We start from the raw sequence: 13,508 nt of genomic DNA on the forward strand, positions 1-13,508 counted from the left end.
ATCACAGGTCCATAGCAAAGCAGGGTCAGTACTTGGATAGGAGACCACCAGGAAAGACGGGCTGCTGTGTAGAGAAGGTAATGGCAAACCACCTCTGCTCTTGTCTTGAAATCCTCATGAGATACAACTTCTTGGGATTGCCATGTATCAGTTGTGGCTCAACAGCACACTTACTGAGAATGACTGCTTCAGTCCAAGCTCAATGTAAGTAAGAGGACTTTGGAGTGGATAGAAATGGGGAGGGCCTTAGGATGTGGTATGCATTAAATTAGTATGATTCTTAATTGTGGAATAGCTCGTCGTTTATTATATCTTATCCATTTCCATAGAATTAAATGCTTAACTTGGAATTATGTTTTTGAGCCTCAAAAGAGACCTAGGAGGAGGGGGGGAAAGTTAAAACAAACTTTTTTTACCACTAATTTCCCCCACTACATATTGTGGTCTCAGGCCAGGGCAAGTACCAGACAAACTCCCTGAGCCCTACAGTATTTTAGGGACCTGTGGTACCTGACCCCAAAATAGGAGTTATTAATCAACACATTGGAAGACACATAGTTCTATAGTTGTTCCAATTCTAACTATTTTAAAGTTTAAAAGTTAAGATTAATAAATAAGACAAACCTTTTTTATTTTTAGTTTAATAGTGAGAGGATTAAAAGAGAAATCTCACTCAGTTAAGCCATCGGAAGTCAAATTTTATTTATTGTTGGTGATACCACTAAATTATTGGAAAATAATATTCTGAACTGCAAAATAAAAACCCTTTGGAACATAATTCCAGTTATACAAAAACTTTCAGTGAGTGAACTAGAAAGGAATTTTTGTGATTTTAATTTGAAACCAAAGGAGTGAGAGAGTATCACAGTTTTTCATTTATTTCCTGTGTGAAAGGGGCACTAATAACAAGTGGTTAACAAACATTGTCAACATGTTGGAAGGTAATCTCATGGAATTGCAGAGGGCTCAGTCGCCCCATTAAATTTAAGAGAATAACCAATGAATTAACCAAAGAACATCCCCATTTTGTTTTTCTTCAGGAAACGCATAAAAAACACCAGTCAAATGCCTTTTAAATTCTAATTGGTTTAACTCCTCATTCCAGGCAGCAGGTACTTCAAAAGCTGGGGTGGGGGGGAGTTGCCATTCTTATTTTGCAAAACACCCCGTTCCGGACTACAGATATACAAATAGACCCCAAGGGATGTTTTCTTTCTGTAAAAGGTGAGCTAGATGGTTCCCCATTAACACTAACCTCCATTTACACTGACCAAATTAACTTTATCAGAAACACCCTGGAAAAATCGATTGCCTTTAAACAAGGGGAAACTCATTGGCTGTGATCTAAATTATGTGAGCTTCATGGGGGGAAACGGAGAGGAAACTGGCCTCCCTGCGAATGCCGCAGCCGCGGTCAATTTGCAACTAACCGGTGCTGTCCTGCCTTCGTGGCTGGAGCGTGCTCCTGGCACTGATACAGCTCTGGAGCTGTGCGTTCCCGCCAAGAACCTCAGACGGCAGACAACGGAGGCTCAATTCTCAGCGCAGCTCTGCTCCCAGGCTGAGCGCGGCGCCTCGCACCACTCAACACAGATGGCGGGAAAGAGCAGCAGAAAACGCACCAAAACGTGAGTGGGCAAATAGGACATGCTGACCAACCTCCCGCTGGGAGAAAGCTCTTCAGAACCCACAAGGGCAACCCAGCATCCGTGAAGTGCCGCAACTGAGAGGGTTAATGTACAGAGCAATGTCAGGACTCCCCCCTCCCCCTCTTCTGAGCGCCTCGCCCTCATCCAGCAGACCATGAGGGACGAGTTTGCAAGACTTTGCCAGCTTCCTTCCAGGGCCAGCACTGAACTGTCTGCCCCCCTCCCCTATTTAGGGCAGCTCAAGAGAAAAGCTTAGAAAGCCCACTTCCTGGCCCACTAAGGATGCCCAGAAGGCCACCCTAGAACATAAGAACATAAGCAAAGCCATGTTGGATCAGGCCAGTGGCCCATCCAGTCCAACATTCTGTCACACACAGTGGCTAGAAATCCAGTGCCATCTAAAGGACTGTCAGTGAGGCCAGGACACCAGAAGCCCTCCCACTGCCTTCCTTCCAGCACCAAGACAACAGAGCACCACCTCCCCACAAAGAGAATACCATCTATCTCCTGTGGCTAATAGCCACTGATGGACCTCTGCTCCATATATTTGTCCAGTCCCCTCTTGAAGCTGGCAATGCTTGTAGCTGCCACCACCTCCTGTGGCAACGAATTCCATGTGTTTATCACCCTTTGTGTAAAGTAGTATTTTCTTCTATCTGTTCTAACCCGACTGCTCAATAATTTCATAGAGTGCCCACGAGTTCTTGTATTGTGAGAAAGGGAGAAAAACACATCTTTCTCTACCTTCTCTAACCCGTGCATTATCTTGTAAACCTCTATCATGTCTCCCCTCAGTTGTCTTTTCTCCAGGCTAAAGAGCCCCAAGCGCCTCAATCTTTCCTCATAGGGAAAGTGTTCCAACCCTTTAATCATTTTAGTTGCCCTTCTCTGTACTTTTTCCAGTGCTATGATATCTTTTTTAAGGTGTGGCGACCAGAACTGTACACAGTACTCCAAATGAGGCCTCACCATCGATTTATACAGAGGCATTATGATACCGGCTGATTTGTTTTCAATCCCTTTCCTAATAACCCCTAGCATAGCATTAGCTTTTTTTATGGCAGTCGCACACTGTGCTGACGTTTTTAGTGAGTTATCTATCATGACTCCAAGATCTCTCTCTTGGTCAGTCTCCGCCAGTTCAGACCCCATCAACTTGTATTTATATTTTGGATTTTTGGTTCCAATGTGCATTACTTTGCACTTGGCTACATTGAACCTCATTTGCCACATGGATGCCCACTCTTCTAGCCTCGACAGATCCCTTTGGAGTGCCTCACAATCCTCTCTGGCTTTTACCACCCTGAACAATTTCGTGTCATCTGCAAATTTAGCTACTTCACTGCTTAATCCCAATTCCAAATCATTAATAAACAAGTTAAAAAGCATTGGACCCAATACCGACCCCTGTGGCACCCCACTGCTCACCACCCTCCACTGTGAGAAGTGCCCGTTTATACTCACTCTCTGTTTCCTATTAATTAGCCAGTTTTCGATCCACAAGAGGACTTGGCCCTTTATCCCATAGCTACTGAGCTTACTTAGGAGCCTTTGATGAGGAACTTTGTCAAAAGCTTTCTGGAAGTCAAGATAAACAACATCTATCGGGTCTCCCTTGTCCACTTGTTTGTTCACTCCCTCAAAGAACTCTAACAGATTGGTGAGACAAGATCTTCCCTTACAGAACCCATGCTGAGTTTTCCTCATCAGCTTTTGGTCATCAATGTGCCCACTAATTTTATTTTTGATAATAGTTTCCACCAACTTACCCGGTATTGACGTCAGGCTGACTGGCCTGTAATTTCCCGGATCTCCCCTGGAACCTTTTTTAAAGATGGGGACAACATTAGCTACCTTCCAGTCCTCAGGAACAGATGCAGAGTTTAATGACAGATTACATATTTTTGTGAGGAGATCTACAAGTTCACACTTGAGTTCTTTCAGAACTCTTGGATGTATGCCATCTGGGCCCGGTGATTTATCAGTTTTTAAATTATCTAGCAGTCGCATAACCTCCTCTCTCGTCACCTCAATGTGACTCAGGTCTTTCAAAACCCCTCCCAAAGTCAGTGCTTCCGGAGTGGGCATGCACTTCTTATCTTCCACAGTGAAGACAGAAGCAAAGAACGCATTCAGCTTCTCGGCCATTTCCCTATCACCCTTTAGTAATCCTTTTACGCCTTGGTCATCCAAGGGCCCCACTGCCTCCCTAGCTGGTTTCCTACTTCTAATATATTTAAAGAATTGTTTATTGTTTTTCTTTGTTCTTTGCAATATGCTCCTCATATTCCCTTTTTGCCTGTCTGATCACAGACTTGCACTTTTTTTGCCACAGCTTATGCTCCTTTTTATCAACCTCACTCCGACTAGTTTTCCACTGCCTAAAAGAATCCTTTTTACCTTTTACAGCTTCTATTACATTGCTTGTTAACCATGCTGGCCTTTTCCTAAACCTATTTGTGCCTTTCCTAACCAGCGGTATATATTTAATTTGAGCTTCCAGGATTGTAGTTTTAAATAGTCTCCAAGATTCCCCAAGTGTTTTGACCTTTTTTACTTTCCCTTTCAGTTTCTTCTTCACGTACCCCCTCATCTCAGAAAAGTTACTCCTTTTGAAGTTAAACATGGCTGTGTTGGTCTTATTTGGCAATTTCCTATTTATACATATGTTGTACTCACCCTGAGTAATCAGACCACCGCAGGGTCTCACTGGGGAGAAGGGTCATCCTCCAACAGCGATAACCGGGAGGAGGGCAAATTTCTGTCAGAGGAGGAGGAGGATGTTATCTTCACTCCAGAACAGCCTGATAGACTATTTAAGATGGAGGATTACCAGTACATCTTTTCCAAGTCTCTAGCAGCTTTGGACTTGCAGGAAAAGAGTGGGGGGGGGAGGAAGATGAGAACCCTAAAGCAGGCAAGATCAGGCCCAAAGGGTGTAGTGAGTTCTTTCCCAGGGCTAACACAGCCGAGAAAATGTTCCAGTTTCCTGAATATTTTGAAAGACAAATGAAAGCTGAATGGGAAATGCCTGCTGCCAATAAACAGTGTTCTAACGCAGCCAAAAAGTTATATGCCTTACCCTCTTGTGCAAATGAGTTATTGCAGGTTCCGAGAATAGACGCGCCAGTAGCAGCTCTACAGTCATCAGGCCTTCTATCCGAAGATGGGCAAGGTTCTGTCAAGGACAGCCTAGACAGAAAAGCGGAAATTTCTCTCAGAAGGGCACACAAGGCGGCGGCAATGGCCGTCAAGTCATCAACCATAGCATCCATCGTGTCAAGGGCATCAGTCGTTTGGGTGCGCAAACTTTTGCAGCTAATTCTCAACGGTAATAGTCGCTTGCTTGAGGGAGCAAACGGAATTCTTAAAGGAAGCACTTTCGTGGCAGATGCGACCCTGGACGCCATATCTTTTTCCTCACAATCCCTAGCATTGGCTGCAGTGGCTAGAAGGCCTCTCTGGCTTCAAGCTTGGCAAGCTGACATTCAATCAAAGTTCCTCCTAGTAGCATACTCCCTTCAAGGCAACAAACTCTTCGGGGACTGCATAGACAAGATTCTGCTGGAAACAAAAGACAAGAAGAAAGCGTTACCCAGGGTCCTGCACAGAACTGACAGACACCCGTTTGGCACACGGTCCTTTCGAAACTACCATACCTTGGCTAGACCAAGACAGGATTCAAAATGTCCGTCCTGGAACAATCCCAAACAGAGCTTCAAGTGTGGACCATTTGGAACCAAATCCAACAGGCATTACCAACCCAGAAGGGACAGACAGGATTTTGAGAACAAGTCATCTAAATCCTGACTCCTGTCAGGAACCAGTAGGGAGGGAGACTGCTTCAATTCCATCAAGCATGGATCGACTCCGGAGCAGACAAATGGACCCTAGATGTTGTCTCCAGAGGCTACTTGATAGAGTTCGAAACCCATCCTCCAGACAGATTCATCTCATCCCCCCTATGGAAAAACGCACAAAGAAACCATATTACTCATCAGGCAATCAACTGAGGATTCAAGCAATAGAACCTGTCGCTCCCCAAGAGCGAGGCAAAGGAGTCTACTCTATCTTTTTTACAGTTCCAAAAAGGAATGGAGATTGGAGAGTGATATTAGATCTAAAATTCGTGAACAAATTCCTAATGGTAAGAAGATTCCGTATCGAGACGCTCCACTCAATATCAGAGGCCCTCCAACCGGGAGAGTTTATGATGTCAATAGACTTGACGGAAGCTTTCCTTCATATTCCCATCAACGCATCCCATTGCCATTACCTGTGCTTCCACATCAACCGCAACCACTACCAGTTCCGTGCCTTACCATTTGGACTGACCACAGCACTAAGGGTCTTCACCAAGGTACTAATCAACCCAATAGTCCGACTCAGGGAGAAAGGCGTCCATGTTCATCCATATCTGGATGACATCCTTATCTGGGCCAACTCCCGAGAAAAAGCTCTACAGGACACCTGGACAACAATACATCTCTTGCAGCAATATGGTTTCCTGAGAAACCTGGAAAAATGCTCCCTTCAGCCCACTCAAGCTATCCAACACCTGGGTTTGATAATCAACACGAAAAGGTGCGATTTCTTTCTTCCTCAGGAGAAAAAACAGAAGACCAAGAATCTAATCAGCTCTGTCCTCCAGAACAGGTCGGTACCCCTGTTGACACTATCCAAACTCATGGGTACACTAACAGCAAACTCTGAGGCCATTTACTGAGGGCGACTGCACTCTCAAGCTCTGATGTCGCTATTACGTCCTTATCAATTTCTCATCACGACAAAGTCGCAGATGTCAATAGACGTACTTTGGAAGCTAAAAGAAAGCCTTCTGTGGTGGACCAAGGATCAAAACCTGAGACAAGGAAAGAGTTTCCTGACTCCCCAAGTAACCCAGTAATTCACAGATATGAGTCTCACAGGATGGGGAGCATCCTTGGAAGGAATTCTGACCCAGGGGCAATGGTCTCCAGAGGAGTTGCAGCTCCCGATCAACATACTAGAGTTGAGAGCCATCAGACTAGCCCTAATCAGATTCTGCGACTAGATTGCGGGCTGAGACATCCTGATCTGCACTGACAACATGTCAGCGAAACATTACATCAATCGACAAGGGGGGACCCGCTCATCAGCACTCCTCAAGGAAGCAACCAAGATCCTGGTTTGGGCAGAATCACACCTGAAGTCGATTCGGGTAGAACATATAAGGGGACTGGACAATGTCCAAGCAGACTGGCTGAGCAGACAAACCATTCAGCCAGGGGAGTGGACCCTCAAGAGAGAAACCTTTCAGTCAATAACAACTCATTTCAGAATGCCCATAATGGACTTGTTCACATCCCATCTGAACCACCAGGTGCCTCGATTCATGTCCAGATTTCAATACCCACGTGCAGAGAACATAGATGCACTCACCTCTCAGTGGCCTCAGGGATTACTGTACGCCTTCCTGCTGATACCGATCCTTCCAAAGCTCCTGAGGAAGATACAAGAGCAGGGAGTTCAAGTCATAGTGATAGTGTAATCTTATGTTACACCAAATAACTTACAGGAACAAATATGGAATAAAGCAAAAGAAAGATCTGAAAATGTCACATCAAACCCTTTCTTATTACTAACTCTAAATATTTGAGACAAGTATAAAAATATTCTAGCCCCAGAAACATCTCCAGTGACAACTTTCTTAGGCCAGCGGTGGTTTGAGCCAAAAAGGAATCCTGAATCATATACAATCTGAAGGAAAAAAGAAATAAATAGACTTTGTGACATTATACAAAAAGGACAAATTATACCAATGACCCAGTTAAAACAAAAATATGACTTTGAAACACCATGGTTGCAATACTACCAAATCTAACATATGGTGTCTAAAATGGGATTTAACAACAACAACAACATTCGATTTATATACCACCCTTCAGGATGACTTAACACCCACTCAGAGCGGTTTACAAAATATGTTATTATTATCCCCACAACAAAACACCTTGTGAGGTGGGTGGGGCTGAGAGAGCTAGAAGCTTGACTGACCCACGGTCACCCAGGTGGCTTCAAGTGGAAGAATGAGGAATCAAACTAGGTTCGCCAGGTTACAGTCCTGCACTCTTAACCACTGTACCAAACTGGCTCACACCTTTTGAAATTTTATTAAAATCAAAGTTGATGGATCAAAAAGATTTATCTCAATAATATATAAACAATTAAATAGGGAAAATTGGTCAAGGATCACACCACAACAAAAGGAATGGCAAAGAGATTGCAATATAACAGTAAATCATCAACAATGGGAATCTATTTGGTCTTCAAATATATATTCCACCAAATCATTAAACATCAAACTGCAGGCATTCAAACTAACCACTAAATGGTATCTCACCCCACTAAATCTATATCATTATAAGTCATGAAGTGACTTGAGATGCTGGAAGGGATATGGTATGACTGGAACCTTTTTACATTGTTGGTGGTCATGTTGAAAAATCCGCATCTTCTGGAATACAATTAGGAAAATAATAGAGTCTATAATTAGTAATAATATCTCACACAAGCCTGAGGCAATTCTGTTAAACTTCTGGAATAACTCACCTATACCAGCTCCCAGGACTTCTGTTGATGGCAGAAAAATTCTTGATAATACAATTGTGGAAATCAAATAAAGTACCAACTATATCGCAACAGAAAAACAAAATCTGGGACATGATAATAATGGATAAAATATTAGACCAAATAGCAATAAATGACAATCCAAACTTTCAAACCAACTTCGTAGAAAAATGGTTTCCTTATTTTGACTATATCTTAAATTACACATTTATTTATTTGATTTATACTGCGCCCTCCCCACAAATGGGCTCAGGGCAGCTCACAACATCCATAAAATAAAATAAATTAATCATAAAACTATAAAATCAGCAACAATCTGAAGACAGTTATTAAAATAGTCCAGGTGCCTTATCCATAGGCTACTTAAATAAATAATCAGGAGTCCATATATAGGCCATACATACGGGCATAACACATGGCCGAGGGCAGTCCCAGAACAAGTGATGGTCTTAGGTGGAAGAGGGGGGACACCCTCTGGTCCTCAGCTAAAGGCTCAGTGGAACATCTCTGTTTTACAAGCCCTGCAGAACTGTAACTGGTCCCGCAGGGCCCGGGTCTCCAGCGGGAGAGTGATCCACCATGCTGGGCAGGGAAGAGAAAGCCCTGGCCCTGGTCGAGGCCAGATGGATGTCCTTCGGGCCGGGGACCACCAGAAGTTGCTTGTCTGCAGAGTGTGACGCCCTGCAGAGAATGTAATGGGAGAGGCGGTCCCACAGGTATGCAGGTCCCAGGCCACGAAGGGCTTTCATCACCAAGGTTAACACCTTGAACCGGATCCAGAACTCCACTGGGAGCTAGTGCAGCTGGCACAGCACAGGATGAATATGTGCTCAAATTGACGTTCCAGTAAGGACGCGTGCTGCTGCGTTCTGGACCAACTGTAACTTCCGGGCAGGCCCAAGGGCAGCCCAGCATAGAGTAAGTTGCAGTAGTCTAGCCTGGAGGTGACCATTGCATGGATTACAGTAGCCAGGTTCTGGGGCAAAAGATAGTGTACTGGCATAGTCCACCAGGGGCTGGAGAGCAGAGGCCAGTCATGACCTGGGAACAAAGAATAAACAGAGTCCAGTCCAAGAGTCAGAGTTCCAGAGAAGCCACAAGTCAGGTTCAGTCCAAAGATCAGAGTTCCAGAGAAGCCAAGAGTCAGGTCCAATCCAAGGGTCAGAGTACCAGAGTTTGAGCAAAAGCAAGGACAGTGGAACAGCTGTAAAGTATACTAGTTGCTTCCACAAACTGCTGCTCCTTCCAGCTGTTTTTATGGCAAAATCTTAATGAGCACTTACTAGGCAGACATCCTGACCTCACTCATTTATCCTGGTTGACAGTTGCCGCTGACTCATGAGTCGTGCACTCCTCCTGCGTTCTTGCAGCTCTACCCAGCGCTGCAAGGGTGTCAGCGAAGAGGGAGGGGAGGAGTGGCCTTCTGCAGCCGAGTCTGTTACAGCTGAAGGCTCTGCTGATTGATTAGCTGGCAGTTGCTGTTCATCATACTCAAGGTCAGCTGCAGCTGAGTCCTGAACCCAGTCCCCCATGGCTCAAGTACAGGACCTCCATCTTTGTTGGGTTCAGTTTCAGTCGACTCTGTTTCAACCAATCAGTCATGGCTGCAAATGCATGTTCCAGGACATCTGGGGCTGAGTCGGGCCAGCTGTCCATCATCATATACAGCTGGGTGTCATCTGTATATTGATGACACCCAAGCCCGAAACTTTGCACCAACTGGGCAAGGGGGCGCATATAGATGTTAAACAATAAAGGGGAGAGTATTGCCCCCTGCGGGACCGCGCACACTAATAGGTGACGAGGTGACAATTTCTCTCCAAGCGCCACCCTCTGTCCCCGACCGTGGAGAAAAGAGACAAGCTACTGTAAGGTAGTCCCTCATATCCCCACATCGGCGAGGCGGTGAGTCAGAAGATCGTCATTGACTGTGTCGAATGCTGCTGACAAATCCAATAATATCAACAGCGCCGAACTGCCTCGATCCAGATGTCTTCGAAAGTTGTCCGTGAGGGCGACCAGCAGTGTCTCCGTCCCATGTCCTGGCCGGAACCCAGACTGAAAGGGATCTAGGGCCAAGACATCCTTCAAGAAACCCTGTATCTGTTCCACCGCCGCCTGCTCAATCACCTTTCCCAGAAATGGGAGGTTCGAAACTGGGCGGTAATTGGCCAGGATGGTAGGGTCCAGCGATGGTTTCTTCAAGAGAGGTCTCACCACGGCTTCCTTTAATGGCCCAGGAAAAACCCCAGTGCCCAAGGACGTGTTAACAATGGCCTCCAATGAGGACAGTAGACCATTGGCACTCACCTTTACCAGCCATGATGGGGATGGGTCCAGGGGGCATGTGGTGGGCCTAACTGATCGCAGGGTCCTGTCAATCTCCTCCCTAGAGAGTGAACTGAACTGATCAAATATTGACCCCAAAGACAGCCAAGGGTTCTCTCGTTCCTTTACTGTAACAACAGTGGCTGCCAAGTCATGGTGGAGAGACAACATTTTATCAGCAACAAAGCTCCCAAAAGCCTCACAGCTAATATCCGAATTCTGAATTTGACAGCCTCCCCCTGGGAGGGGGAGACCAGTGACTAAACCACATTGAACAATTTTGCTGGGCTTGAGCTAGATGATGCGATGGAGGCTGTATAAAACTCTTTCTTCACAGCCTTCACCGCCATCTCATAGGCTTTCATAAACGTCCTATAAGATGATCTTGCCTCTTCATTGCGAGATCGCCACCACACTCACTCAAGCCGTCTTAGCTTCCGCTTCTTCTCTTGAAGCTCCTTTGTATACCAGGGAGCCCGTCTTACACGGGGGCAAAGAGGGCGACGGGGAGTGATTTCATCAGTGGCTTCGGAGACCTGGCATTGCCAGTCCTCCACCAGCTCATCTAACGAACCACCATGGAGTGTAGGATCCCGCAGAGCATTCTGGAATCCAACTGGATCCATAAGTCTCCGTGGGCAAGAATACATCAGCTCACCGCCCTTGCAAGGGGGTGGTGGTATCCCCAGTCGAGCCTTCAAAACCGAGTGGTCTGACCATGGCACTGGTTCTATTGCCTCTAGATCTATATCGATCCCCGTCCTGAAGATCAAATCTAGTGTGTGGCCTGCTTTGTGTGTGGGGGTTGATACAAATTGGGAGAGTCCCAGCGCGGCCATGGAAGCTACTAGGTCTGCAGCCTGCACAGAGGAGGCATCTTCGGCCTGGACGTTGAAGTCCCCAAACACCATCACTCTGGAGTACTCCAAGGCCCACCCTGCCACCACCTCTAGGAGGCGCAACAGGATATCTACTGGTGCGCTAGGCTGTCGGTACACCAAGCAGATGGCCATTTGTTCTTGCTGGCCTGTTGGGTGTGGGTGGGTGGAGGAGACCTGCTGAAGTCCCCCTGCGAGTTTGGCATCTCTGGGTATGAAGGGGTCCATTGAAGTGTGCTGGGTTCTGACGAATCACGAAACTAATCATTTTGCGAAACAGGACAATTTTGTGAAAATTCGTGGAATGCGACGAAACACGAAACGCTCGTTTTGGTTTTTTCCCATTTCATGCCCATCTCTAGTTCTAATGCCCCCGATGGGCACAGATCTACTCATTAGCTCTCCTTAGTGCCTAGAAAGCTGAAACAGCTCTGAAAGGTACTAGAATAAGTGTCAGTTCAGAAGAATCCAAACCGCTTCTAAATGTTACATATGTTCAGATTCTGAGTATTTACAAATGGATGTGATTTGGATCTTGATTAGAATATTCTGACTATATTCCTTAGTATTTGTAGGCAGGGCAGTTCAGATGCGGCTTTGTAAGTGTTGTTTTTTAAACATCATAGTGGATTAGTAGTGCTGTATTATATTGTGAATCTTCTGATCAAAAATGGATTCCTTTACTTCTCACTGGATGGCTGTATCCTTTTTTAAAAATTACCTTTAACAACTTATTCTGGAATGAAACAATTAATGAAGATTGTTAATTTCCAAAAGAACATCGAAAAGAAAAATCTGCAAAATCATTCTCTCCAGCTGGTTAATTCGCTTGTCTTTTGCCTAATGTTATTTTTTGTGTCAGACTCTATTAATGCCTGTTTTTATTTTACAGCATTTGGAGAGGGCCAAATGTGAATTGTGTTGACAGTACTGGATATACTCCATTGCACCATGCTTCTTTGAACGGTCACAAGTAAGTTAGCTATATGTGAAATACTATATCATTTGAACTATTAAGCTTTCCAAATAGTTAAAACCAGTCTCCGTATCTCTTCCAATGGGGATCCATATTCCAGGGTCCATGCATTCTTGTTCGGTTTGCTCTTTTCTATTAGCCAGCCTTTAAGTCCAGACCCACCTCATACTACTTAAAAATTTTCTTTTTATAATTTTTATTTTGATTAATGTTATGTAGACTGCCTTGATTCGTTGTGGGGAAGATAGTTTATACCTTCTTTTTTTAAAAAAAAAAGTAAAACAAGTCCCTTCAATAAAGATGCAGCCAGGGACATGTACGACATTGACTGGAATTTCAGAACCACAGCTATACCTTCCCAACTTGAGATCCTGTCAAGCTCCCTTGGATTGCCTACAGGTAAAGGACTCCCCCACCCACCTACTCATATCAAGGCTAATAGTGCAGCCAGACTTCCACTCTTTTTTTAATACAAACATGTGAGGTAGCTGGAATAGACTGCAACAGAAAAAGCAATGTGTGGCACTTTAAACAGTCAGTTTCTTCCCCACCCACTGCCAAAAAAAAATTTCTTTTTTAATTTTGTTCATAGTTGCTCATTGATTTGGCAGAATGATTGCACTGAGACTTTGTTGTTGTACTAATAAGAAATGTAAAACTGTATCTGTCCTGTTGTGTCTCCTTCCATCCTTCTACCCTCACTTTGAATTGGAGAAGTACTTAGGTGTTTGGCGGTGGGGGTTGCTGCTGTTTATCCTACTAAGTTGCCTGCAATGGGGTTTTATGTTACTTAGTGTAACTTCTTCTAAAATAAAACAAATTGAGGCAGAACCTACTCATTGGCTCTCCAGTGGGTGATTCATATGTTCAAGATGTTTTTGATGAAATATAACTAAGCTAGAAACTTCTAAGTTCTCAATTATATTCAATGTAATAGATGAGCTTTAACTTTTATAGGTGGATTTAAGAATTATTCATATGTGGCTTGAGTGATCATAAGGAATTTGTACAGCATGATACTAAGCCCATGTACCTAGAAAGTGCTCCCAGAGTCTTCTGCAGGATTTT

At 44.6% G+C, this 13,508-nt stretch overlaps 1 protein-coding gene across 3 annotated transcripts in view; it reads left to right on the forward strand.

The window, feature by feature from the left end:
* The window catches only part of ANKS1A (ankyrin repeat and sterile alpha motif domain containing 1A), a 196,130-nt gene that overhangs the window by 31,445 nt on the left and 151,177 nt on the right, over positions 1-13,508 (forward strand). For all 3 annotated transcript variants that reach the window (XM_054979581.1, XM_054979582.1, XM_054979583.1), the window contains exon 2: positions 12,357-12,437. In XM_054979581.1, coding sequence (XP_054835556.1) covers positions 12,357-12,437 — 81 coding nt within the window. The remainder of the gene's footprint in view (positions 1-12,356; positions 12,438-13,508) is intronic.

Source organism: Eublepharis macularius, chromosome 5 (assembly GCF_028583425.1).
Source record: "Eublepharis macularius isolate TG4126 chromosome 5, MPM_Emac_v1.0, whole genome shotgun sequence".
Lineage (NCBI taxonomy): Eukaryota > Metazoa > Chordata > Lepidosauria > Squamata > Eublepharidae > Eublepharis > Eublepharis macularius.